This window comes from Natrix helvetica (assembly GCF_964273705.1).
Source record: "Natrix helvetica genome assembly, chromosome: 1".
Classification (NCBI taxonomy): Eukaryota; Metazoa; Chordata; class Lepidosauria; order Squamata; family Natricidae; genus Natrix; species Natrix helvetica.
The window spans coordinates 58,350,338-58,374,944 of NC_138548.1; the positions used below are offsets into that span (position 1 = coordinate 58,350,338).

Below are 24,607 nucleotides of genomic sequence, written 5' to 3' on the forward strand. Positions count from 1 at the left end.
TTCTCATCTTACTGCAGTCTGCTCTTGGACATGCATGCATTTTTAGTGAAGAGTTCCCTGCTGATTCAGGTCGTGGACCATCTAATCCAATCTAATCCAATACTATGTTGTCTCACTAGAGGTACTCAGAGGCAGCAGGACTCGGAGGCAAATAGGACAACCATTCTCTTCCACAGCAGGTCCCTAGCATCTTATATTTGACTGCTTGCTTTAGTTTGATTTGTGGGTGGCATTAGTTCTGAAAGTAAAATAAAACACCTCCCTTACTTCAAACTCAAACATAGTTTCTGGTATCTTCATAGTTATGTCCATGTAGCTGGCCACTGTGGTTTTCCAAGTGGTTTCTTGATTTTGCAGTATAGCTCGGTGGTTCTCAACTACGGGTTGTGCACGATGTCATCACAGGGGGTCCGTGAAGGCTTGAAGAAATATTATTTAAATCTGGAGTTAAGTCTTTGGGTCCATGGCCATGGTGCATAGCCATAAAAGTTATTTAAAAGGGGTCCATGGTGAAGAAAAGTTTGATAATCACTGGTCTAGTTTACTGCACTGGCATTTCCCAGAGGTCTTGCATCCAAAAACAAATCATTCTACTTAGCTTGTAAACTGACACAATAAAATACAGCTGTCAAGATGAATAGTAGTCAATAGTCCTATCCTCAATGGGAGGGGTCTAACAGTTTAATAAGGCATTTAAATCTGTGGCTATCACTGCCTCTGAAAGAGAAAGCCTATTGTTTATCTGCTGAGTAAACTGATTATTCATACATATTTCACTTCAATAGATGAAAACTGTGTTCACATGATTTCATAAATCTCCATATCCTCTTTTAGTAGCTGTTGTCTATCCTTAAAAGTATACTATCTTACCACTGGGTGCTTTTGCACATTGATAATTTTGGTCATCTTTTTTAGAAAGGTGAAAATCTTGCTGTGTTTGTGAGATGAATTCATACCAAAGAGTTTACAGAATCGTAGCTAAAACCTATCCCAATGGATTGAGAAATAAATTTAATTGATTTGAGCAGGACTTGTTCCTAAGCAAAATGCATAGGAGATTCATGGTGTAGTATTACAGATGTGGTATTGTTAAACTTGTTACTCAGTAAGTATGTTTACTACATGCATAGGAGCTGTTTGTAAGCCATTCTGACCTTATGGGACTTAAACTTTCAGTAAAACGTGCAAAGGATTATACTAACAATCATTATGTTTCTAATATTCTGTATTTCCCATACCAAAATCCCATATATCTAGGAGGAAACAGTTATTTCTGCTGGTTTGTTTTTCATGACATATATCTGAATTAAAGAGGGATTCAAAAATATTTTACTTACATGTGAGTTTTGTATAGAATGTTGCCTTTGGTGAAGGTGTCATTCTACAAACTTTCAGTCAAATTTTGACAAACTAAGTCTTGTAGACTTAGAACCTAAATACAGTTTTCCTTATTCTTGACTTCCTTACAATCTTTTAGACTGCTGCTTTTAACATCCCTCTTCAAAATGTTCACAAATATTTAATATGTGTATTTTCAATTTAATGTTAGCTATGAAACAATGTTGCATACATATGGATCACATTATTAGTATTAGAAAATAGGAGTGATCCTAAGGGTAAAACCAAAGTCAATGTGCCATGCCATCCAGAAATTGGTGGGTCTTTGTGGTAACCATAAAATCTTCATCATACTACTTGGTCTTTCATAGTGAATCTCTGGGGACAATAATTCACTTATATACCATACTAGCAGAAGGAAAGCAGGCTATTCATTTCACATAACACAACATCTGGAATTCCTGAAGTTATAGCCCAAAATAAATGCTGACCATGGGTTTATTAAGTTAAGGGCAAGCTTACTGCAGGGGAGTATGAAAAGTTGTTCTATCCTTATTTATAGGAATATCAGTCTCAAGGAATTGTTTGCTTAATGCAGTCTTCTCCATCCTTGTGCATTCAGTCAGGCCCAGTCAGTGCTGCATTCAAAAATGTTTAGTTGCAGTCTTCAGAAGCTGATTGTCGACTAGTCGTTCACTCTTTGTGTTCACTCAAACTGTGTCACAAGTTTGTTAGAAAATGTAAATACAAAATGGGAGAGCCACAAATACTTGGCAGAAATGATAGCTAGAGATAGAGAGCTCTATGTATCTATGGAACCCACAATAGAGACCTTACAATATTTACTACTAAAACTCTCGTGTCTGTACCTTTAACTGGGTGAACCGGTGCATCACAGGGCAAAACCTTTTCAACCAAGGTATCTCAGATGGGCTAACTTAGAGAATGCCAGGACCCATTACTCCCATGGAAGCAAAACTTTGGAAAGTCCTTGCTGCTTCAGGGCTGTTGCACTACTGCTGTTTAATGCTGTATTGTCATGTCGCATGATCTCCATTTATAATTTTCCCAGACATCTTCCCACAAGTCAGTGGAGAGGCCTAGGAAGCTTGCAGGGAGAAAATCAATACGGATCATAAAGCTGTGCCTGATGGTCAAAGCATTGCAGTAGATTTGGTCTTTGCATTCTGTATTTAGCTAAGGAAATGTATCTGAAAGGATAACCCAGTGGGTCACTGATTGTCTAGTAGAGTGATATAGAAAAATGTAGAGAGATGAACATATTTATTCATGAATATAGAGATTTGAATGAAGAGCTCTAAATAACACCTATCAATGCCAAACTATTACATCATGATGAGAGATTCACAAATAACTTCAGTTAGGTGTTCCATTTTGGAGATCTATTTATTTAATTTATTTATTAATCCAATTTATATGGCCATTGTCTACCCAAGAAACTTTGGGCAGCAAATAAGATAAAAGCAAATAATGTTATTAAAACCGTAAAAGCACAAAACCACTGATCACTTACACCCTTGGCACAGTCCCATGGCCAGCATTCTTATCCCAACACCTGGGGAAGAGCCAGATCTTCTTGGCTTTGGAGAAGGTCACTAGACTACAATGCAGTGTGCGTGTGAGAGGGGGGGGGGGCGGCACAACCTAAATTTTAAGGAAGATGTCCATAAATAAGAGATTCATTGATTTGGAAAGCATCACCTGGAGAAATGATGATGGGGAAGACCTAGGGCTGCTGCAGGGAGCCTCAGAGTGTTGGTTCCTCCTTCTCTTGCCATGTTGTTTCCAACTGGACTGCATTGGAGATTGGATTTCAAGCCAGGTCAGGGATTATTTCTTAAATCTGCTGAGGCCATGGTCCTCTACCATTGCACTTACAGTACTGCATCCCCTAAACTGAGGAAATCAGCTGTCACAATCTTGGCCTCGACCCCACCAGCATTTTCCTTTCATGGACAAAGGGATCAGAGGTGACACTGGCACAATATCTCACAGGAGATCTTTCCCGGACTGGACCAGGAAAGTCCTGTTTACGCAGCATCACTGGATAGCCAGCTGTGTGCACAGGTCAATCCATACATGCAGCAGGAAGCAGCTGAAACAGGAAGACCATTGCCAAGAGCTCCCTCCAAATAGCTCTCAGGCTACCTGCTTTGTATTTGTCCTTCTTTTCTTCTCTTAAGTAGCCTCGCTAATTAATCAGTATCAACGAGGGAGACCAGGGGAAAGCTTGTTTAGCTCCTTAACAACACCTTCCTTCCAAGGTCCCAAGGGTGCTTTTTTCAGGAGGCAACTGGACTTTCTGGTTTTTCTTTGAAGACATTTTGCTTCTCACCCAAGAGGCTTCTTCAGTTCTGGCTGGATAGTGGGGAACAGAAGGATTTGCACTCAAGGAAAAGTCAAGGAGTATAAATCCTTCCATTCCCCATCATCCAGCCAGAGCTGAAGAAGCTTTTTGGATGAGAAGTGAAACCTCTTCAAAGAAAAACCGGAAAATCCCGTTGCCTCTTGAAAAAGCCCCTTTGGGGACAACCATGACCTGGATGACTGAGAATTTCCATAGGCATCCTTCTGATGGGAGCAACGAGGGGGGGAAAGGGTAAGGAGTTTGGCATCAGGATGAAGAGGATTTAGGTCTAGGGAAGCTGCTGGCTGCCCCTCCCCCCTTAATGCACTCTGGTAAAATTTCCCCAATCCAAGACCCTCTACTTATGACTGTAAGACTGTAACTTTGTTGCTTGTATCCTTATGATTTATATTGATTGTTTCCTAATATAATTTGATTGCTTTTTTGTACCCCATGACTATCATTAAGTGTTGTACCTTATGGTTCTTGACAAATGTATTTTTTCTTTTATGTACACTGAGAGCATATGCACCAAGACAAATTCCTTGTGTGCCCAATCACATTTGGCCAATAAAGAATTCTATTCTATTCTACTCTACTCTACTCTACTCTACTCTACTCTACTCTACTCTACTCTACTCTACTCTACTCTACTCTATCCTATTGACACTCCGGAGTTGTAGCCCCAGCAAAAGTTGGGGAAAACGCTCCCCTAACATATCCCAGGCCCATCAGGAAGAAGGATTTGGGCAGAAAAACAGCCTACCCAGATTTTAAACAGCAGAAACAACGGGGGGGCAGGATTGTGCGGGACTGCGGGATGTCCTGTTCACCCCGGCTTCTGCCTGTTGGGACTGAGAGTGCTATTAAAACTGTCCCGATCACCGGATTCCTTTGCATGTGACCTAACCGCTGTACCAGGCGCTGCTCCGGGATTTAGAAGGGGAACCAGAGGTAAATATTTTGACACATGAGAGGGAGGAGGAGATATTATACGCTCCAGGTCGGATCAGATCCTGTTCTTCACCTGTCATGGAGGACCAAGAGAGACCTGTTGTCATTTAGTTTCTCGCGGACGAGAAAACAGATGCAGCTATGGAGAATGGGGGGATCAAACAAATCAGGATAACGAAAGGATTCCACCACGGGGGTCGAAGTTCTGCCCTGGCTTCTGTGCTCCTTCCTCCTCAGTTACTACGTGTTGCCAGCCTCTGGATAAAAGTCTCACGACTTCCTAGACATACTAAAAAACCTTTTCGTTTGTATTCGGGCAAGTTGCCATCTGTGAGAAGGAAACAATCGATCATATTTACGTAATAGACAGGATGAATCTAGGACATGAGAGTGGAGGTTCGTTCTCCCAGCTTGTGCAGTTCTCCAAGCTCGGAGAACGAACCTCTACTCTCATCCTACACCCGAGCCACTATTGCATGAGTGGAACATATCCCTATGCCTCCTTCCTGCTTAAAAGCCGTGTGAAACCATAGCATAGAACAGAAAATCTGGTGGCTTAGAGTTGATGTACAATATAACCCCCATCATCTGACTGGAGATAATACTAGTTGTATTCGGGGAAAAATAGGACATTTGAAGGTGGTACGATAACTCCTAAAGTATCAGCTTTAAACATGCCGAACTGCCGTTCAGAACCAACCACACCTGTAAGCTTTCTGGCCAAGAGCGAATGAACCCCTCCCCTAAACTGCCTTTATACGTAACTGGACCAATAACTTCAAGATGTGTAGACTTCAACTTCCAGAATTCTTCAGCCAGCATGCTGGCTGGGGGTTTCTGGGAGTTGAAGTTCGCATATCTTAAGAGTTGTCAAGATTGAGAAACCCTTCTCTAGGCAGATTTATATGGCTATCATTCGCGCGCATTCTCTGACAACGCTGCTAAATCCTAGCCCAAGCGAATCATAACATCTGATCAGATTTTTGGCCATACCCTCTGACCACTAGGGATTAAAATTTACAGCGAATGTAGTCCTACATTGTTACCATTTCTTCGGTGCACATCCCTGAGATTCATAATTTGACAGTGAAGAGCGCTAACAAAAAAAAATTGAAGGGAAGCAAATTTTGTTCAAAGCACAGCTTTTCCTCAATAAGTAAGACACTTCCCTGGTAGGTACTGCATCCCGATTTTATCCGTTCTCAGCAAAATTGATTTAAGCCGCTATCCTGAAGCTATCTGGGCATCGAAGGTCTTAAAGCATCTTGGGGCTTGAAGCACACCGGACTTGCCTCGGTGCAAACTCGTTAGAAGGGGCTGTGCATTTGCAAAATACACAAATGGTGTCAACCGGGAATTGTTTCCAAAATCTCAGAAGGCCTTCGAAATTCACCCAGAGAAATCTAACGGAAAGATCAAGCCGTTTTATTGCTTCTGTCCTGAAAGGTAACCCGAACTGAAAGGTGAGCAGTAATCTTCTGTCATCCAGACCTGTTAGATCATACCTCTTACATACACTTCGTTTCTAGTGTGTATTGGGTGTACATAGCATAAGAATATTGTTGGAAAATCTGTTCCATCTATACTTTATTATGATTATCGGTCCTTCTTGGTTGAATGAATGAGTCGATGCAGTAGTGCTCTTTAAAAAAAAAATCACAAAACGGAGCAACAACTCTTGCATATCCTGATCTATGAAAAGACGTGGGATTTTGATTGGGTTACCATTGAAATTTAATGAGGGGGGAATAAACCAATAGGTAAACCCAGAATGGAAGGAAAATAATGTTGGAGTCTCAGAATCAGGAAATGATAAACAGTTTCCAGTGTCAATAAACTGGGACAGATAACCTGGACGATGTGGGGGACACCAGAAAAGCGTTCTTAAAATAGAAAGGGTGATAAGACCCAAATTAAACCACACGGTTCTTGAAATTTGGCTTTTCGGATAATTGAGCTGGTATTTGGTTAAATCTGAATATGCTTGCAGGTGAATATGCAATTCCTAATTAAGGAAACGGTTGCTGGAAATGATGAGCTGGGGGGGGGATCTCTGCTGAGACCAACTGAGGTCTCCAGAATAGATGACATCTATTTTAAGAGTGCAGCAGCTATTCAAGAGCAGTTCATCCCCCGCCCTCTTTCTCAGCCAAGTAAACCTCCAAACCGCTATTTAATTAGCCCTGGGCATAGCGATTCTGTCCTTAAATTGCCTATAATCTCAATTTTGGCAAAAACTCTGGTCCTGTCCAGATTCCCTTTCCCTAAATAAAGATCCAGAGAGTGGAAATTCACTTCATGGATTTTAAGGGTTGCCTTGCCCTCCGAGTCAAAGAATATTTGGAGAAAACAGGTAGAAGCCGACTAGGCTAAGCATCTGCTGCTCTCTGTGCCATCTTACTGCCCTTTTACACAGCTGAGAAAGACAGAAGTAAGGCTGTCCCGCTGGGGGACTCGTCTCTGTTTCACAAGGCTCAGACGCAAAATTCTAGAACTCCATTAGCAAGGTTAAATACACTCCTCTCCTACCACCCTACCATCCAATAACTATCCTACTTCCCAACACCTATAGCTATAGCTACCAAATGCACTCCTACCATCCCCTTCTCCCAAAAGGCAGAGAAAGGGCTGAACCCCCTCCTGCTTTTTGGAAGAGTAGAGCTATCCTCCCAGTCAGACATCTGGAACAGCTGAATGTGAATAACCTGGGTACCAGCTTTAAAATGTTCAAAACCAGCCAAGTCCAGGAGAAACTGAAATCTATCTCCTTCCTTCCTTCCTTCCTCCCTTCCTTCCTCCCTTCCTCCCTTCCTTCCTTCCTTCCTTCCTTCCTTCCTTCCTTCCTTCCTTCCTTCCGTGTGTTGAATGGTTGCTTGCCACTGGACTCTCCAATCTAAAACTAATACTGGAAATGTGTTGTTGTTGTTTTAACAATAAAAGGAAAGTACATTCTATTTGGTGATTCATTCTGTCATGCTTTTCCTTTAACAATAGTCCTACTAGGTTTGGTAGGGATTCTCTTCCCTAGTACATTTGCTGCGCCAAAGGTCTGGCTTTCAATTCGCCGTTCAAATAAAGGGTTGGTGAATGGCGCGTTTAGCAAAGTACGGGAGTCCCATCTCCTCCCATCCTCTCAGCCGCCGCTTCCCAACATTACAGCGCAACTAAGTGCGGTGGAAAGGAGAAGACTGGATTGGGCTCTTAAGTGCCCCGGGGGACAAGAAGGGGCGCTTTTCCGTCAAGAGAGAGAAAGGAGATTCCAAGGAGTGGATCAAGTTCAAGAGTTGTCCCAGAAGCAGAGCTTCAGTCGCTCAGAAAGCGAAGACCAGGATTCCCAGGGATTGAGTTAAACGCCACGTGGACACATCTAGGTGGTTTTCTCGGCTGCAGCCCTGCCCTTGTTGGCCTCCCTCCCCTGACTTTTCCACGGGAGACTTTTTCGACTTCTCCCTCTAACCTTACAGTCTTGGACTGCCCCGGATCGCTTAACCAAGCCTTAAAGCCATCCAACCCCGCTTAGCTGTTTTGAGGTAAGTAGTGCTTGGCTGGGTACCGCTGACGAGATGCCTCCGACCATATTCGGATCGGGTTTTTACCGCCCCAGTTGACCGCGTCGAGCAACCAAGTCCCATGCCGAGGACTTTATAGCAGGGATGAAGTTAAGCTCTGGATCCCAGCAAAGAGTGGTGGTGCTTGGCCCAGGAAGGGCAGCGCAGACGGTGGTTGGGGAGCATTTCTGGCCTCGGGAGAACTTAAATCGGCTTCTTCCCGCTTGGGCCGCATCACCTGAACGAAGCAACCTTCTCTCTTCTTTGATTCATTTGCTGCGACTTCAAATCAGGCTTTTCCTTCGCGTTTTCTGTCTTCGGGGCTCTCTCCATTTTCCTTCCCTCCCAGTTTCCTTAAAAACAAAAACACCAAACCCTCCGAATTCTCCTGGAGTTCTCTCTGACGCACACAGCCCCCCACCCTCCCCCCCCCGCCACGGCCCCATTTGTCCAAATTATCCTCTGGAGAAAACGGCAGGTAAAGGAGGAGACTCCCCCCGCCCCAGCGCTGAGGATGGAGGTGGGGAGACAACACCGGCTCTTTAGAGCCTCCGGCACACACACACACACCCCAGCAGCACGCCCACTCTTCGGGAAGCGCTGAGCCAGAAGGCTCTTGAGCCCCCCCCCTCCGCCACCCCCAGCACTAGCAGCCCGTTTCTGGCTCTTCGTCTTCCTTCGCGGGCTCCTTTTAAAAGTTGTGACAAGAGGCTTCAGAGTCCCAACAATAGGTGCACCCATGGCCAGAAGCTCGGAATGAACCACGCCACCCCCATCCAGATGGTAATATTAAACCCGAGCGGTGCATCCTTTCCTTGACCCAAGGAAGTCAGTTACCAAAGGCTACTTGGCCAGGCTGGGCTTTGAACGTCGTTATTCAGAGCCAGCCGTCGGAAGTCTCGCTCTCCCCGTTGCCCTTTGCGTGCGCGCTTGGCGCCGCAGCCAACAACAGGAGGCGCTGCGCGTTTGCAGAAGCAGAGCCGGCTGCCCGGCGGCCTTTCTCCTTCCTTTTCTTCCACCTGCTCCCCGCTGGCTGAGATTCATCTCGGGGGGGGGGGGGATGTCAGAATTCCTTCCTTCCTTCCCAAATAGCGAGGACCGTGGTGCCCTCGGGATGCCAAGCTTAACGCGCAAGGTTAAAATCTTTGGGAAAGGCAGGAGTATAAATCAGGGTTGTCTTTTTCATTGCTCAAATTGTCAATCAATTTCTTGTCGCCTGGAATTTTAGTTTGCTGTGATTTCTTACCCTTTGGCCCCATATCAAAAAACCCTCATGATCCCAATAGCTTTTTCACGACGACCGTCATCACTATAACTGATTATATTTACAGCAGAATGATACAGTTTTGCTGAATTAATGGGGAGAGGGAAACCAAGGCATAATCTGGGAGAATCATTTCTCTTCTGTATCTGTAGTTCACACTTCACTCCTTCCTTCCCAGCGTCACCCCGCAGACCCGTCCCTAGGAACTCTGCAAGGGTTTTAGGAATATTCAAGTTTAGATTAGATTCCCAGTCCTCTTTATTGGCTGATAGCCAAAGGATTGCAAATTTAAATTTACGGGATTGCTCTGGATCACATTGGATTGAGATTTTTTAAAAAAATGTTCTAGATTTCTATCACATTTGTTGCCCTAATGTGGTGTTAACATTCCAGTGGACTTCATTAGCCTTACCAGTCTTAATTGCTGTAGCCTTACAGTGTTTGTATAATAATATTTTATGCCGGATGATGCATTTAGGATCACAAAGTTCTATCAGTGTATTATGCATGGTTTGGCTATACAGTATAAAGGTTCTTCCATGGCAAACTTGTTTCCGAAGCATTTTATTCCAAGGCCTTTCATTTTACAATGCAATCTGGTGCAAAAACGATGTACCTACATTGTACCTACGCAAGAATGTGTTTCGCTTTTACTTTTTCAATAGCATACTTTTCTTTCTTGATCTTTCCTGCTGATTTGAGACCTTCGCTCGAATCAAGGATTTAACTTCATTCTATTGCCAGATTTAAGAAGGGGGTTTGGCAGCAGGGAAGAAAAGAAGAAGGAGCTTTTTGTTCGCAGGTTAAAACGTTTTTTAAAACATGGATGTCACTATTTGGAAAAAAAAACCCTTTTGCTTTGGTTTCATCGATATTTATGACTAGAACTACATAGCGGTGTGAATTAATGACAAATCTTAGCTTGATGGAGAATTCAAGGAAATTTCAGGAATGCAAAAGAGACCAACAGCTCAGTTTGCCATCCCAAGTAAACCGGAAATAGTGTTCTGGGTTAAAATTATTTAACACCGCCAGGGAAAATTCTCCTAAGGGGTGATCTGGATTCCAATTGCAGCGCCTGCATTCGAGTTGACCCAAAGGCATCTTCCACGCAAGGAGAATGTCCTTTCCTAGCACCGTGGTTGGCGCTGCCTGTCTGCCCCATCTGGGAGAAATCCTGCTCTATACTGCTCCCGTGCCACTTTTTCCCTTGGTCTGTGTTGAAAAAGATGCTCAAATTAGGGAACGCCCAGAACTCTCATCTCTTTCGGTATATCCATGTAAACACAAACACACAACGTGGATTCTAGTGAAAAGGACGCAGGTTGGAGGAATAGCATCCGCTCAACCCTGGCAGAATTAAATGCTTGGCTTCCGGCCACTTTTACGCCTCTGGAAATTAACTGGCAACCTCTCCCGCATCCCTTGAGCCAAGGGACTCTTACTGGAACCCATCCATATCTGGAGTTCAGTTCAGTGAACCTTAGTTTCTCCAAGTGGCTTACACTGAAGCCTAATGCTTGATTAGGACTGCCATTAGGCGGGGAGGGGGGGCATTTAAAGGTAAAAAGGACAAGAAGTGAGTTGAGTTGATAAACCACCATCTCCTGTGCGGCATCTAATGCACACTTATCCCTCAATTCTGAGAAAAAATGATTTATCCTTGAGGTAGATGGGCGGTTCAGAAATGAGAAAAATAAATAAAGGTAGCTATTTCGAGGAAAAGGCCACTTGATAGTATTCTATTGTAAATAGCTTGGCTTTGGATTCCGGTTAAATTATTTTATTCTACTGAAGTCAATGAGAGGGAGGCCAAATATTTAGGAAAACATACTTCAGCTTGGATTCAACCCACAGAAAATCGTGTGATCTTCCAAGACCCACTTTTAAATCATAGGGACATTGGGAATAAATTCTCCTGAGTTGCTTGCTTTAATTCCCACGAAATTACTTTCCAGGCCATTTGATTGCCACCAGCGCTGGGGAGAGCAAGTAAGACTGCTCATTTTGGTAACTATTTGGTGCCGATAGGCCTCCATAAAGCCAACACTTTGTGATGTGCCACCGATGGAGGAGAGTAGAGGTGCCCTTCCAGAAAAACGCTGGACAGGGGGAATAAATGTGCAAGGGAAAATCGCCACCTAGTCTAAAGCATCGGCAGGAGGACAGCCGAAGATTTGTGCCCCACAACCATTTCTGGCTCTAGTCGCCAAATCTCCCGTGGCAATAACCTGTTATTGACTCGCCCGGGCGGTTCCTAAGGTGACGATTTCCAGGCAAGGCGCGGGGCTGGAGCAGGAGGTTGAGCTCAGGGGAAGAAAGCCATGAAAATGGTCGGAATGACTCACCTGGGCCCCTTGCCAAGCGCAGGTTTCAGGCCAAAAGGGATCCACCGTGCGCCGGGCCTGGACTGGACTGGCTGAACGTCACAATAGTGACTCATGTATCCAGCCGGTGCTTTTGCCCGAAAGGGAGAATATAATGCCATAAGGAGGGGGGAAATGCTGAAACTTTCCTCCAGGGCAGATTTTCCCAGTCAGAAGGAACTGTCTATTTTATGTTTTTGCGGGAACCACTGGGAGAAAAAGGGAGGAGAGCTATAATGTCCATGAAAGGCTGCGTTTTAGTGTCTGGAGTTTCCCCTTTGCAAGGAGGGGCGCTTGATTTTGTTGAGTGCCCAAAGCCGACTCTTGCCCTTCGACTTGGGCAGGAAGAAAGCCCCCTGTTTCTTTTATTCATCATTGGAAGGACGGGGGGGGGGGCAATGCTGGGCAGTTTGATTCTGCTGCTGCTTGCTGTGCTGTCCCAACAGCCGCCGCCAAAGTTCAAGATGAACCGCTTTTGCTAAAGAACGGCAGCCTAACACAACAGCCATCTGCGCCTAACTCTAAAGGAGAAGCCGTCCAGAATATGACCCGGGGCTCTTGGCTTGGTTTTAACGGCAGGCAGCCACCCGCCCTGTTCCCCTTCTGGAAAGAAGTGTCCGAGCCAAGAGGGCAGCTCCTACGCAGGGTCGTGCGTCTGCCCTTCTCGCTATGCTCTTTGAACACAGACAGGAGTCCGCCTTTCCCTGGAATTGCCCCCGCCCTCACCAGCGGCAGCGGGCGGAGAGGAGGGGTTAAAACCCAAAGGCTTGTCCTCCTCCTCTCCTTCCTGCCTCCCCCGCCTTTTCTCTGGGTTTGTTCCCCCCCCCCGCGCTCTCTCTCTCCCGCCCCAATTCTTTTTTTACCTCCTCCGCTCTCGCTGTCCTTTTCTCCCCCCCCCCCTCCCACCGCCGTCCCGCATAAACCAATTACACCGCTTTGCAAATAAAGAGACGCCCCAGGGGAGTTGCAAGCCGAGTGGAACTGCCTGCTTTGCAGGTGCATCTGCGGCTTGGTAGGTGCGAACGTCTTTGTGCGGCGGACAAATGGGGAGAGGAGGAGGAGGAGGAGGAAGAGGAGGAGGAGGAGGAGGAGGAGAAGGAGGTGGGCACTGCTTTGGCGGCGGCAGCGGCGGCGGCGGCTGGTGCAACGTAAGATCCACCTCAGCTCAACTCTGCTCACATCCCAACCGGCACTTCCTCACTTTCTCGAGTGGCTGCCGCCACCCAACGTCCCTGCTTGACTGAGCCCTCCCCGGGGGCCGGCTTCTGCTAGACTCGGGGGGGCTCCGTTTCCTGACCTCCCTTGCGCTCGCCAAGAGAGGACTGAATGGTTACACCGCGTACGTTAACTCCAGGATGTTAGGGACTGTGAAAATGGAAGGGCACGACGCAAGCGAGTGGAACAGTTACTACGCCGAGACTCAGGAGGTGAGCGGACCCGGGGGTGGGGGGATGAGGTGGGGGGGATCCGAGAGCTGGCCGGGAGGGCTTCAGCCAAGAAGGGGGTCTTTTCTACTCCCGGGAATCGAGCCTAAGCGCCAGTTCCCGACGGATTTACTAAACCTGCTTTCTCCAGCGCTACAGCTGGCTGCAAAGCCCGGGAAGGAATCCACATAATTTCCAATCGTCCCACGGGGCAACTGAGGGGGCGACGGAAATGCAGGCTGGGGGGGGAGATCAGTGGCAATCGAGCCGACGGGGTGGGTGGGAGAGGTAGGCGTTATTGATCACTTCCTCGGATTACGCGTCGAGTTCTAAACCCCAGGTCCTCCCAACCGCGCCAGAGTCCCTCCATTGAGGGCCGCGATTTGTGTACGTGCCGGGAGGGAACAATCATCAGGAGCCCCCCCTCCCAGCCATCCCCCTTGGGCAGCAGTTTCACGTTTTGTTGGTCCCCTTCCCGCTCCTCACCTGTGCCAGTATTGTTCTTTAACTAGGCAAAATACTCATTTGTGTGTGTGTGTGTGTATACTTTGCCGCACGCTTCTTTCACGGAGTTGTGGGGTGGAGGGGTGTGTGTGGAAGGGTAGAGATTAAAAATAAAACAGAAATCAATTCTCCCGGAGCCCGGCGGGTGGCGCTGTCGAGAATACGATTCGTAACCAGGAGCCTAACTTTTCATTGTCCATTCATGTCCACGTTCCTTATTTTACAATATGCTCCCAAAGGACTGAAAAAAAGGATCAAAAGCGGGCGAAGGGACAATAAGGGTGGAGAAACCTGTGAACCCCCTAACTGGGGGATAAATGGAGCCTTTTGGTGAATAAAGGCGGAACGTACAATTAAAAAGCTGCAACCCAGGAAACGTAGCCCTATAGGGAGAAAAATAAAGCGACGAGATGAGACGTTAAAACAGTCCGAAGCGCGTTGCAAGGAACGTGGTTGCTTTGCGCGGCTTGGCCGGAATGAGGATCCGGGTTTGCTGCGCGGCCAATGCGGCCAGGAGCCCACCGGCCCCATTTGACATCGCCCCTTTTTAGAGGGGCTTCTGATTTAATGCTAGGAGGGTCAAAGGGGGCTCAGAAAGAGATTGAGAATCATTGGGTGCGTCTTCCCGCCTCACCGGTATTCCAGTGGGGTGGGAGAGAAAATAGAACGAGGACCACCCTAGGCGAATATGGAGTCTTGATCGGCAAACAAGAATTTGCCAGCTCTCCCTCAACTTAAATCCTGCTTTATACGGAAGTATTTTTAGACTGAAAGGAATTTGGCACATTCCTATTACTTCCGTATTCAGTTCAAAACGCGCGTAAAAAAACTATGCATGTGCTTAGGAAGACATTTCCCCCCAATTCATGCTAGACAGTACTGATTTTCTAGCCTCGATTTGATTCCTAGAATTTGAGAAAAAGCAGGCATCTTCCCCCACCCGCATTGACATTTCCGCCTAGGCAAGCTCTATTGTGGACATAGCCAATCATTCAAATATCACCATTCCTGGACATATTTCCGCTGATACAAAACTATAATCATAATAGTGGGGGACGATATAGTCCGCAGAATATAGCTCAAATATAGGCGATGTTTACAAAGTTAATTAAGCGACGAGTTTATAAGGCATAATCTTTCCCGTACAGTTTTCAATATGGGTTGATAAAGTAAATCAATGGTTTAATAATTGGATTATTTTAAAGGGGAAACTTTAAGCCTTTCCAAGGATTATTGTTAAAGCGCCTTACGGCAGGGTCTTTAATTTAAACCGCGAAAAACGTCGGCGTTTCGACTGTCCTTCAAAACTTCTGGGCTGCAAGGCAAAGAGAAGAACGTTGGCCCTAAATTTCAGGATCATTTGTTTGATTTTTGACATTCCCCGGTCCCCTGCCCCGAAGTTACCGTTCTTCCTCCCAGGAAAGCTTCCCAATTTAGCAGGAAACAGCCAAGGCCCTGGGAGAAAAGCGGCTCCCCCCCCCCCCCGAAGGAGAAGCCTAGAAGCAGCAAGCGAAGGAGCTCGAGGGGGATGCGGGGCTGAGAAAAAGCGGCGATGTCGCTTTCTTGGTTTCGAGGGCCCGTGGCGGGTAAGAAGGCCTCGGCTTCTCTTGGGCGCCCTCGGGGACGTTGGGGAGCTGGGAAAATCCGGCTTGTGTGGTTTAGGCCGCTTGCCCTCCAACATTTCCCTTGCCCGGGCTCTGCGCGTTGAGTGGGGCTGGCCCAGTGGGCCGCCTGGGCGTGAGAAGGGTCTGCCTCGCTCTCTTCAGAGGCGATTCGGAGCAGCTTGGTTTGCCTTCACTGCCCTCAGATTTTGAAAAGAAAAGAAAAAAACTGGGTGGGCCTTCAATGAAGCCAAACGTAGGTGGGAAACGGGTTTGGAGGCTCCCTCCGATTTGGGGACTGGATTCCAGGAGAGTTTGCTGTTTGGCCAAAAAAATTGGGCCTTGCAGGTTTCTCGTTTCCAGTCTGCTTCCGCCTTGGGAATTTGGGCGGATGTTCTCCACATCTCTCCAGATCGTTAACTTGGGCGCTTAATCGAACCCCTCTTTAAAATCTCAGTCGCAATTTGTGCAAGGGACAAACGGGATTCCAGCTCTGCAAATCTGGCCCTGGGCAAAACTTTCTGAAAAGGAAACCTGGGCTTGTGGGTGCCTGTGAAGCCACCCATCTGTGCTGCATAAATATATGTTTATAGTACCCCCAGCTCCCTAATCAACGCAGCCAATGCAGCCAAAATGTTTATATCATTATCATTATTATTATATTGGCCTAGGCATTTCGGATGCGTGCCATTTCTTACTGTGAATAATATGCATGTATGTTTTCTGCCACTTCTCCGGTTTTCTTTAGCAACCGACAGTGCGGAAACTAGTACCCATTTGGAAAGCTTGGGGACAAAGCTGGGCACTGCTTTTCTGCGGAATCTCGAGCTTCAGAAGGCTGGATTCGCTCACCTTTTCACCTTGCAACGCAAGGATGAGCTGGGAAGGCCAGCCGCATGGGGAATGCGTTCTCCAAGGGGAAATTCGGGGGCCACATGGTGGGAACGCGGGACCATATGGCAGGGCAGGGCGGCAGGGTCAGAAGAGCCCGTTTTTAACCTGTGCTCCCTCCGCAGGCCTATTCGACGGTGCCAGTGAGCAACATGAATTCCGGCCTGGGCTCCATGAATTCCATGAACAGCTACATGAGCATGAACGCCATGACCACCAGCGGCAATATGACGTCGGGCTCCTTCAACATGTCCTATGCCAACCCAAGCCTGGGGGCCGGCTTGAGCCCCGGCGGAACCGGAGCCAGCATGAACAGTATGTCAGCCATGGGGTCGGCCCTGAGTCCCGGGGGCATGAACGCCATGGGCGGCCCGCAGTCTTCGCTGAACGGACTGGGCGCCTACGGGGCGATGGGACCCTGCATGAGCCCCATGGGCTACGCCTCCTCCAACCTGAGCCGCGGCCGCGACGCCAAGAGCTTCAAGCGCAGCTACCCGCACGCCAAGCCGCCCTACTCGTACATCTCGCTCATCACCATGGCCATCCAGCAGGCGCCCAGCAAGATGCTGACGCTGAGCGAGATCTACCAGTGGATCATGGACCTCTTCCCTTATTACCGCCAGAACCAGCAGCGCTGGCAGAACTCGATCCGCCACTCGCTTTCCTTCAACGACTGCTTCGTCAAGGTCGCCCGCTCGCCGGACAAGCCGGGCAAAGGCTCTTACTGGACGCTGCACCCGGACTCGGGCAACATGTTCGAGAACGGCTGCTACCTCCGGCGCCAGAAGCGCTTCAAGTGCGAAAAGCAAGCCGGGGCTAAGGGCGGCTCGGGCGGAGGCGAGGGAAGGAAAGACCCGGGCGGGGCCAACTCTCCCTTGCACCGAGGCCAAGGCAAAGGAGGGCAGCTGGAAGCCGCCCCGTCCAGCCACAGCGCCGGCAGCCCGCAAGCCCTGGACCAAAACGGGAACGGAGCCGAGCTGAAGCCCTCCGTGGCCGCGGCGGCGGCGGCTGCAGTGGCGGCCTCGGTCCCCGGCGGGCCCGCCTTGGCCCCCTTGAGTCACCCGGGCCACGCGCTGGGACCCCACGAGCCGCAGCTGCACCTGAAGGGCGACCCCCACTATTCTTTCAACCACCCCTTCTCCATCAACAACCTCATGTCCTCCTCCGAACAGCAGCACAAGCTGGACTTCAAAGCCTACGAGCAAGCGCTGCAATATTCCTCCTACGGGGCCTGCCTGCCTGGCGGGTTGCCCCTCAGCAGCGCTTCCATGGGCGGGAGGGGAGCCATTGAGCCCTCGGCCCTGGAGCCCTCCTACTACCAAGGTGTGTATTCCAGACCGGTGCTGAACACCTCTTAGCCGGCCGGGTGGGACTGGAGGGTCAAGCGAGCGGAATCCTCCCTCCCTCCCTCCCTTGTCTGCGTCTCTCCTTAGATCTCTGCCCAAACTGACCGTCCGCTTGCCTTCGCCCGCCCCCCTCCTCCCCATCTCCAGCCCGCGATCCGTGCGAGGGAAAACCGAAAGGCAAACGAATCACACAGTAAGCGAAAGGACTGTTACTTTATTCCCGGGGCGGCTCGGATAAGGCACGCCGCCGGTGCGTCCCATTTCTCCGGTTTCGGCTTGACCAGTCCAGCAGATCCCAGCCCGGCTCTCCTAGACGAGCATATATATATATATATACATATATATTGACCACTGAACCAAGCAAGCGAGGCTTCCATTTTGAAACTCATAATTGGTTGCGTTTCCCCTCCTTGGAAGCAATCTCGCCAAAATTAGGTGGGGCGGAGGATTTTTCAATAGGAAAAGGGTTGCTTGGAAAAAGCCGAATCTGGACCCAGGCAGCCCACTCCGCTCTCCTCCGCGCGTGGGTGGCTTCTGGAAAGCCTCTGCGTTGGGGGAGGGGGGCATTTCCCAGCCCCGAGAATGGATGCAGTAGGTCGAAGTTGAGCCCGGACTTACTGGCCTGCGCGTGGCTCTTCCTCCCAGGTGGAGAGTTGACATTAGATCCGGCCCTTTGAAGGATGCAGCGCAGAGAGGGAGAACTTGCTCCCTTTTTGAGACTTAAGGAAAGGGCGTTCGTTTCACGCGCTGCTGGACTCGCCCCCCTCCCCTCCCCCGCAGACACATTGACCCCAGGGAAGCACGGGTGACAGGTCCCGAACACCCCACCCCACCCCTTGCCTTGTAAAGGGACAGAGCACAGATGGCAAGTGGAAGAGAGAAAAGGGGTCTCCTGCATTTCCAATGGGATCTGGATGGGATACAGAACTGTACAGGTCACACAGCCTTTTAAGGCATGTTACTATGATTTCAACTCCCCTCCCCTCCCTCCACTTCCCACAAGCTGCTACTAAGGAGTCTCCTTCAGCATCAGGAAATCCTTGACTACATGGATGACTTGTTTAATCTCGGAGTTTCCCACCCCCCAACCCCCTCCGTGGGTTCCAGAACTCTAGGACTATTATTGTTCGAGCCCTGCGTGGAAGAATATTCTGAACTGGGAGATGCTCCGAGGCTGTTTTCATCAGATCAGTCACCACCTTCCTGAATTTTTTTTTTTAGGTCGCTTAATTCTACCCTACAGTTTATTAGCACGTTCATCCAGTGTTAATGCACTTTCTTCAGTTTTTACATGATGTTTCAGCATAGCCAGACGGGTTTCTCCCCTTTCCCTTTTTTGGTTCCCCTCCTTCCCCCCCCCTCCCATTTGCCTTTACAATATTCTTAATTTATTTGCACGGTTTATACTTTCTTCTTGACAGCTTGAAAGTGCTTTAAATAAACGGTTTTAAAATGACACACCATTTTAAAGAAAATAGAAAAAAAATCTTAATTTTATAATAAATGTGATTGTAATTGAAAAAAAAATGTTTTGATTCTTTTGCGGTTTTTTTTATGAAAATATAAGCCATGGAGCATGTTTTTCCACCTCTCCTTTTAATTTTTTTTTATCATTTCCAGTTAAGGACTTCAAATAAATCAAATATTATCAATGAGTGGATTTTGGCTATTTTCTTTTACTTTATTCCATTATTGAAAGAATATTTACTTCTAGGCCAGTTAAAAATGAACCTAGGGTTCAAAGAGGAAGACAGGGGTAAACAAAAGGAATTGTTGGCAGTTTTCGCCCCTCTCCAGGCAAGGCAATATATTAGGAGAACAATGGCAGAACCGTGACTTCTGTCACCTTATTCCAAAGAGTCACCTTATTAGATGTGTAGTAAGTATTTATTAAACTTATTGAATATCAGACAAATTCTACTAAAAATGTCACAAACTAAAATATTTGCTTTAATTTTAAAAAAAAACTGAATTAGGGATTTCCGTACAATATATCTTATTTTCTTCAAGCACACCAAAGTTTATTTCAGTTTGAGAGCAAAGACTTATAGAATAAACAAATCTTTAGCAACCACAGTTTTAAGAGGAAAGTCTCCTTCTCTTCCTAACAGATTCCTTTCTGTTATTTAGGAATGAAATTCTAGCAATTTCATTACTAGAATGAAAACTTGGCATGAAAAATACCTGTAATGGTTGTATCAATGGGAATATTTTTATTGATTTTAGTGAAAAATGAAATGTGTTGAGTGAGTTCTGGAATCATAATCACTGTCTATAATTTTTTTAAAGGTGGGGGTGTTACTTTGACTTTCTTCAATGGACTGGGGCTTTTTTCAATCTAGAAGTGAATTCTGGAATGGGATTCTTTGTGATTTTTACACCCCCAATCCCCAAGAATAGAATGCTGTTTATTCTGAACCTAATCTAGTTGTATAGTTCTGAAGGCTAACACCTTAGTGGATAATGGCTATTAGCCTTGTAAACAATTCTGCACAAATACAATCTGCCGCATTTGACGCAAAAGGTTGGGAGTACATTTCTTAGGTGGTTTACTACTAATTGAATGTAACTCGCCATGTTAGTGGGGCAATAGGAAAATAGTTTAAATCCTGTTTCTGGTGCAATTTATACCTCCCTTGAAATGAAGTTGTACTCACAATATATTTAGGAAATTAACTCATATGGAAACGGGGGTATTCATATGTTTCCCAGCGCATGCAGTGCTTTTATTGGACCAGTTGGTTAGCATGTGGTCATGCTTTTTGTACATTTGTAGTTCAGGACTGTATATGTTTATATTGAGGTTATAATGCTGAACTAAACTCTTGGAGTAAAAAAATTAAGCATTGGTGTATTTATCCTGTCATGAGTGTTGATGGTGCAGAAAGCAGGCCTCTGGCGGAGCTTAATCTGTGTTCATGCTATGCTGCAATCCCATTTAATGAGTTTATTTCCATTGAAAAATGTATTTGCCTTTACTATTGGAACTCAACACCAGGACATCTTCCTTGGCAAATAAATCTCAGTGAATTCCATGTATCCCATGCACGCTCAGGTCTACATCCTTAATGTTTAAATCATTTCCCTTAGAACTAAAGAAAGAAAGATCCATTCAGGTGTGTCGGGATAAAGAACAGAATTTTGTAAATTGTTGCCACTACGGTAATTATGCATACACCTGCCCACACACATACACACATTTGTGTCTCTTGCATGCACACAATACTGCAATCCTATTCCTTTCCAGAGAAGTAGTCCTATTAGGTCTGGCACAACAGTAGAGACCATATGCCAGTTTACTTACACATAAGCCCTATTGTACACAATAGAGGTTTAAGCTGCTAACCGGTATTGGGCCCAACGAGTTTTTCTCCTCTTTCTAAACCAATTGAAAACCTGATAAAAATATATTGTATTATAAGTGTCATTGCTGCTGTTGTTGCCGTTGGGGCAGAAGGTAAGTCTCTTCCCCCTAGAATGCAGCCACCTCAGAGGTTCTTATTTTATGGGGCTTGGATCCAACCGCTCTTCTTCAATTGTCCTCAGGTATAGAATTCTTTATTAGCGTGTGATTAGACACACAAGGAATTTGTTTCCAGTGGGTAAGCTCTCAATGTACATACAACAATAATGATAGAAGGGAGGGATTTTGGAAAGGAAGAATGGCGAGGGTCCACAAAGCCATTTACTTACACCAGATCCCCCAATTCGGCAGCACAGCCCCTCATCTGTGTTTACTCAAAGGTAAGCCCTATTACGTTCAGCAAAAGTTTGATTCCAAGAGAAATTCACGCAGGGTTTGCAGGCAAGATGGAAGAAATAAAGACCGAAAACCAAAAGGTTTTCGTTCCAGATTTTGGAGTAGCATTACCTGGTCACCATAAGGAGACAGGTGCCGTTGTTCTCCCTCTCCTCGCTCTCCCCCTTCTCTCTTCCTCTCTCTTTTTTTTGCCTATTTTTTTTTTTTACTTTGACTGGCTTGGCAACCGTGGTAAAAACGGGATCTTCCAATGCGTGCTCCCGTTCTCCCGATCTCTCCCATCTTTGCCGGGCTGCGTGTGATCCTTGCACAGTCGAGGGACAGGAGATCTCAGCTGCAGCTCGCGCCTGGCTTTGATCAACCCCCTCCCCCCAAGTCGCGGGCTTTCGGTCCACAGGGCCTTGTTGCTTCCCCACCGACCCACCCTCCCGCAACCAGTCGGGAAAGACCCGGAAGCTCTTCGATCCGACGCGACACGAGGGATGGGGCTGAGCCTCGTCGGAGCAAAGAGGCTTCAGGATCGGGAATGGATTTGGAAGAGACGCTTCATCTTCACCAAGACTCTTCCCCACTCCAGCGACGACCGACTTCCAGAAGGGAAAGAAGGGAACCAGCATTCATTTATTTTTAGGGGGAGGGGGGGGTCTCGAGACGCTGTCGATCCCCCTTCCGAGTCAACGGGGAATGAGCCATAGCCTGCTTTCTTTCGGGAAGTACTTAAGAGCCGCATCTAGGAATAACTTTGTGGGATGCAGTTAATGGCAAGATTCAGAAATTGTAACTAACCGATTTGGCTACTTTTTGAGTAAAGCGTTATTTAATCAGGCATTTTCTGCTGGATACGGTCTTAAGATCGCATCCTAGAATACTTTATTATAATACAATGAAATAATTTAAAGTGAAATGTGTTTAATTCAAGGCCGCTGGCTTCAGAAGGTTTAGACCGCGGGTCTCAAGGACAGTACCAACTTGGCTTGGACCTTGACAAATAAATGGCATAGTTTTCCTTCTCAGAGACATTTTTATCTGCTTTGCAAAACATTGGGGAGTTAGTTGTTGCAAAAGCGTTACCCACTTCAGTTCTTCTCCATCAAATGTGCTCCAGGCTCCCAACAAACCATAATCTCCAGCCAGCTGAGAAAAAATGAGACTTGAGAATCCAGCACGTTTGAAGGGTAGCAAGTGAAAAGAGGATTGCTCCTTAAAGATAACCTACTTTCTGATGATGAAACTCAATTCTTTCAACAATGCCCAACCTTTCTAGATGGAGCGACCAAGAAAAACAGGCCAGGCAACCTGATGACTTAATTCTGACCATTCACACTTTCCCCCCATTCACCTTAGCTTATTATTTACCGTAGTGAATCTCTTCCCTCCCCTCTTTTTACAAAAAATTAAGGAACTAAAAAGGTGAGTGTTGGGGGTTCAACCTTCAGTCTAGAATATAGCTTATGCAGCTTAGTTGGAAGACATACTAGGAGCCTGACTAATAATAATATAAAAAAGGCTGTACAGCTTCATTTCTCCCTTAATATTGCAAAGCATACGGAAAAGAGCAGAAACTTCTATTGGCTAATGCCTAGCGTTTCAAGAGGAGGAGAGAAAAAATCAATCCATATGTGACCTTTACTCTTAATCAAAGGAGTTGGAGAATAAGTAGATGCATGCGCCTATAAGTATCTTTACAGCCACGCGCACCTGCATATTTTATGGACTACGGTTTTATTTGCTTTTTTCTAATTGCCAGGGAATGTGGTTTCTTGATTTTTAGTGGATCGATTTCCCCAGATCAGTTAAGGAGACTGATTGCCATGAGGATATATTTAAGGTAGTTTGTGAAAGATGACAAATTGTTAGAAAGCCTAAAATATAAACATCCCCCACCCACCAATTTAGCACAGAAATAGTGAATATAAAGAGGAAATTATATCTAAGTCAAAACATGGGTGCAGGGAAGATGAGAGTTAATTCACTGCTGGGTAGAGTTTACGGTTTTGTTTTTGTTTGTAGGGTTTCACTCCTAAAGCCATTCTTGCATATATTTTTATGTCAGCGTCAAGCCAGCAGAAGGAAAACAAAACTTTTTCGGTGGACAAACTTTCAGTTATCACACTCGCGCTCTAAAACAATTTTTATTTAAAGGAAAAAAAAGAAAAAGGTGTTCTTGCAAGGGCCATTCTCTAAAAATCTCATTTTTGGTCAATTTAAAGGTGGATAACTACTTTTCCCAGCAATGTCAATCAAGGCCAATTTCATTTGGGGGGGGGGGGAGGATGTTGATCTACAGGGTCCCACAGAACGCCAAAAAGTTAGGTAGATTCCAGCTTCAGGGTAGAAGCTCTTTGACTTTCTTCCTGCGGATCCAGGAAATGTCTTTCCTTTTCAAATGCAATTACCCTCTTTAATAAGGCACGTGCTAGACAGCTAAAACTGTTGCCATCATTCAGGCTCATTTAACTCCATTAAAGTCAAGCAGGGAGTAATTCAGCATATTACTGAAGCCTTTAAGAGAGCTAACTGGATTTTGGCTGGTGTAAAGAACCCAAACAGTCAAAGGGGCGGGGGGGGGGGGGAGGCAGGCAGGCGAAGGGAAGGTTTATAACTTTTCGAGTTCAGACCAGAATAGATGTTTTGGGAGCCGTTTCCCCAGGTAATTAGTAACTTTGAAATTCTAAAATAAATCACGTGGACCAGAAAATATCCCACTTTTTAAAATCCTTTCGAGGTGTACTCATCAGACACATTTACAGTTTTTTTTTCTTTTAAAAAAAGTTAACACAAGATAATTGAGTCAAGCCCCAAACCAGGTTATACAGAAACATCTTTTAAAATTATAAATGAAGGTGTAAATGAATGAATAAAGTAAATGAAATATTCTTCCTTGAAAGAAAAACCCATAATGTAATTCGTTCTTCAAGCTGTAATACTCAGATTTAATTTAAACTTAATTTGAGAAAAGGGCTGAATAATCACAAATTGCATTGGTTCCAAATTAATATTAACCTTGTATTTTTTTTAAAGTGCATCCAGTGGTTTCAGGATGAATACACAGGATTAAAGAAAGACGCTAAAACAAGTATATTTACAATTATTACAAATTCTTACATTTTAACTTATTTCTAAACCAACTTAATTTAAAGGAATATATTGCGGGAAATAGCTCAGAATTTTGGATACCTGACTTACAAGGTGATATTTGATGTTAATTTATTGAGCATGTCCTTCAAGAATATGATCCAAAGC

At 46.0% G+C, this 24,607-nt stretch overlaps 1 protein-coding gene across 1 annotated transcript; it reads left to right on the forward strand.

Moving 5' to 3' along the window:
• The first annotated feature begins 12,969 nt into the window (after nt 1-12,969).
• FOXA1 (forkhead box A1) lies at nt 12,970-19,940 on the forward strand. Its single transcript, XM_081936395.1, has 2 exons — nt 12,970-13,265; nt 16,384-19,940. The coding sequence occupies exons 1-2, from the start codon at nt 13,194-13,196 to the stop codon at nt 17,614-17,616; spliced, it is 1,305 nt and encodes a 434-aa protein (XP_081792521.1). The 5' UTR covers nt 12,970-13,193; the 3' UTR covers nt 17,617-19,940.
• Nucleotides 19,941-24,607: the final 4,667 nt, after the last annotated feature.

Bases quoted from the DNA above. Each gene is read 5' to 3' on its own strand.
- FOXA1 (XM_081936395.1), top strand. From the start codon at position 13,194: ATGTTAGGGACTGTGAAAATGGAAGGGCACGACGCAAGCGAGTGGAAC. The intron at 13,266-16,383 runs GTGAGCGGACCC...CTCCCTCCGCAG, and splicing joins ACTACGCCGAGACTCAGGAG to GCCTATTCGACGGTGCCAGT.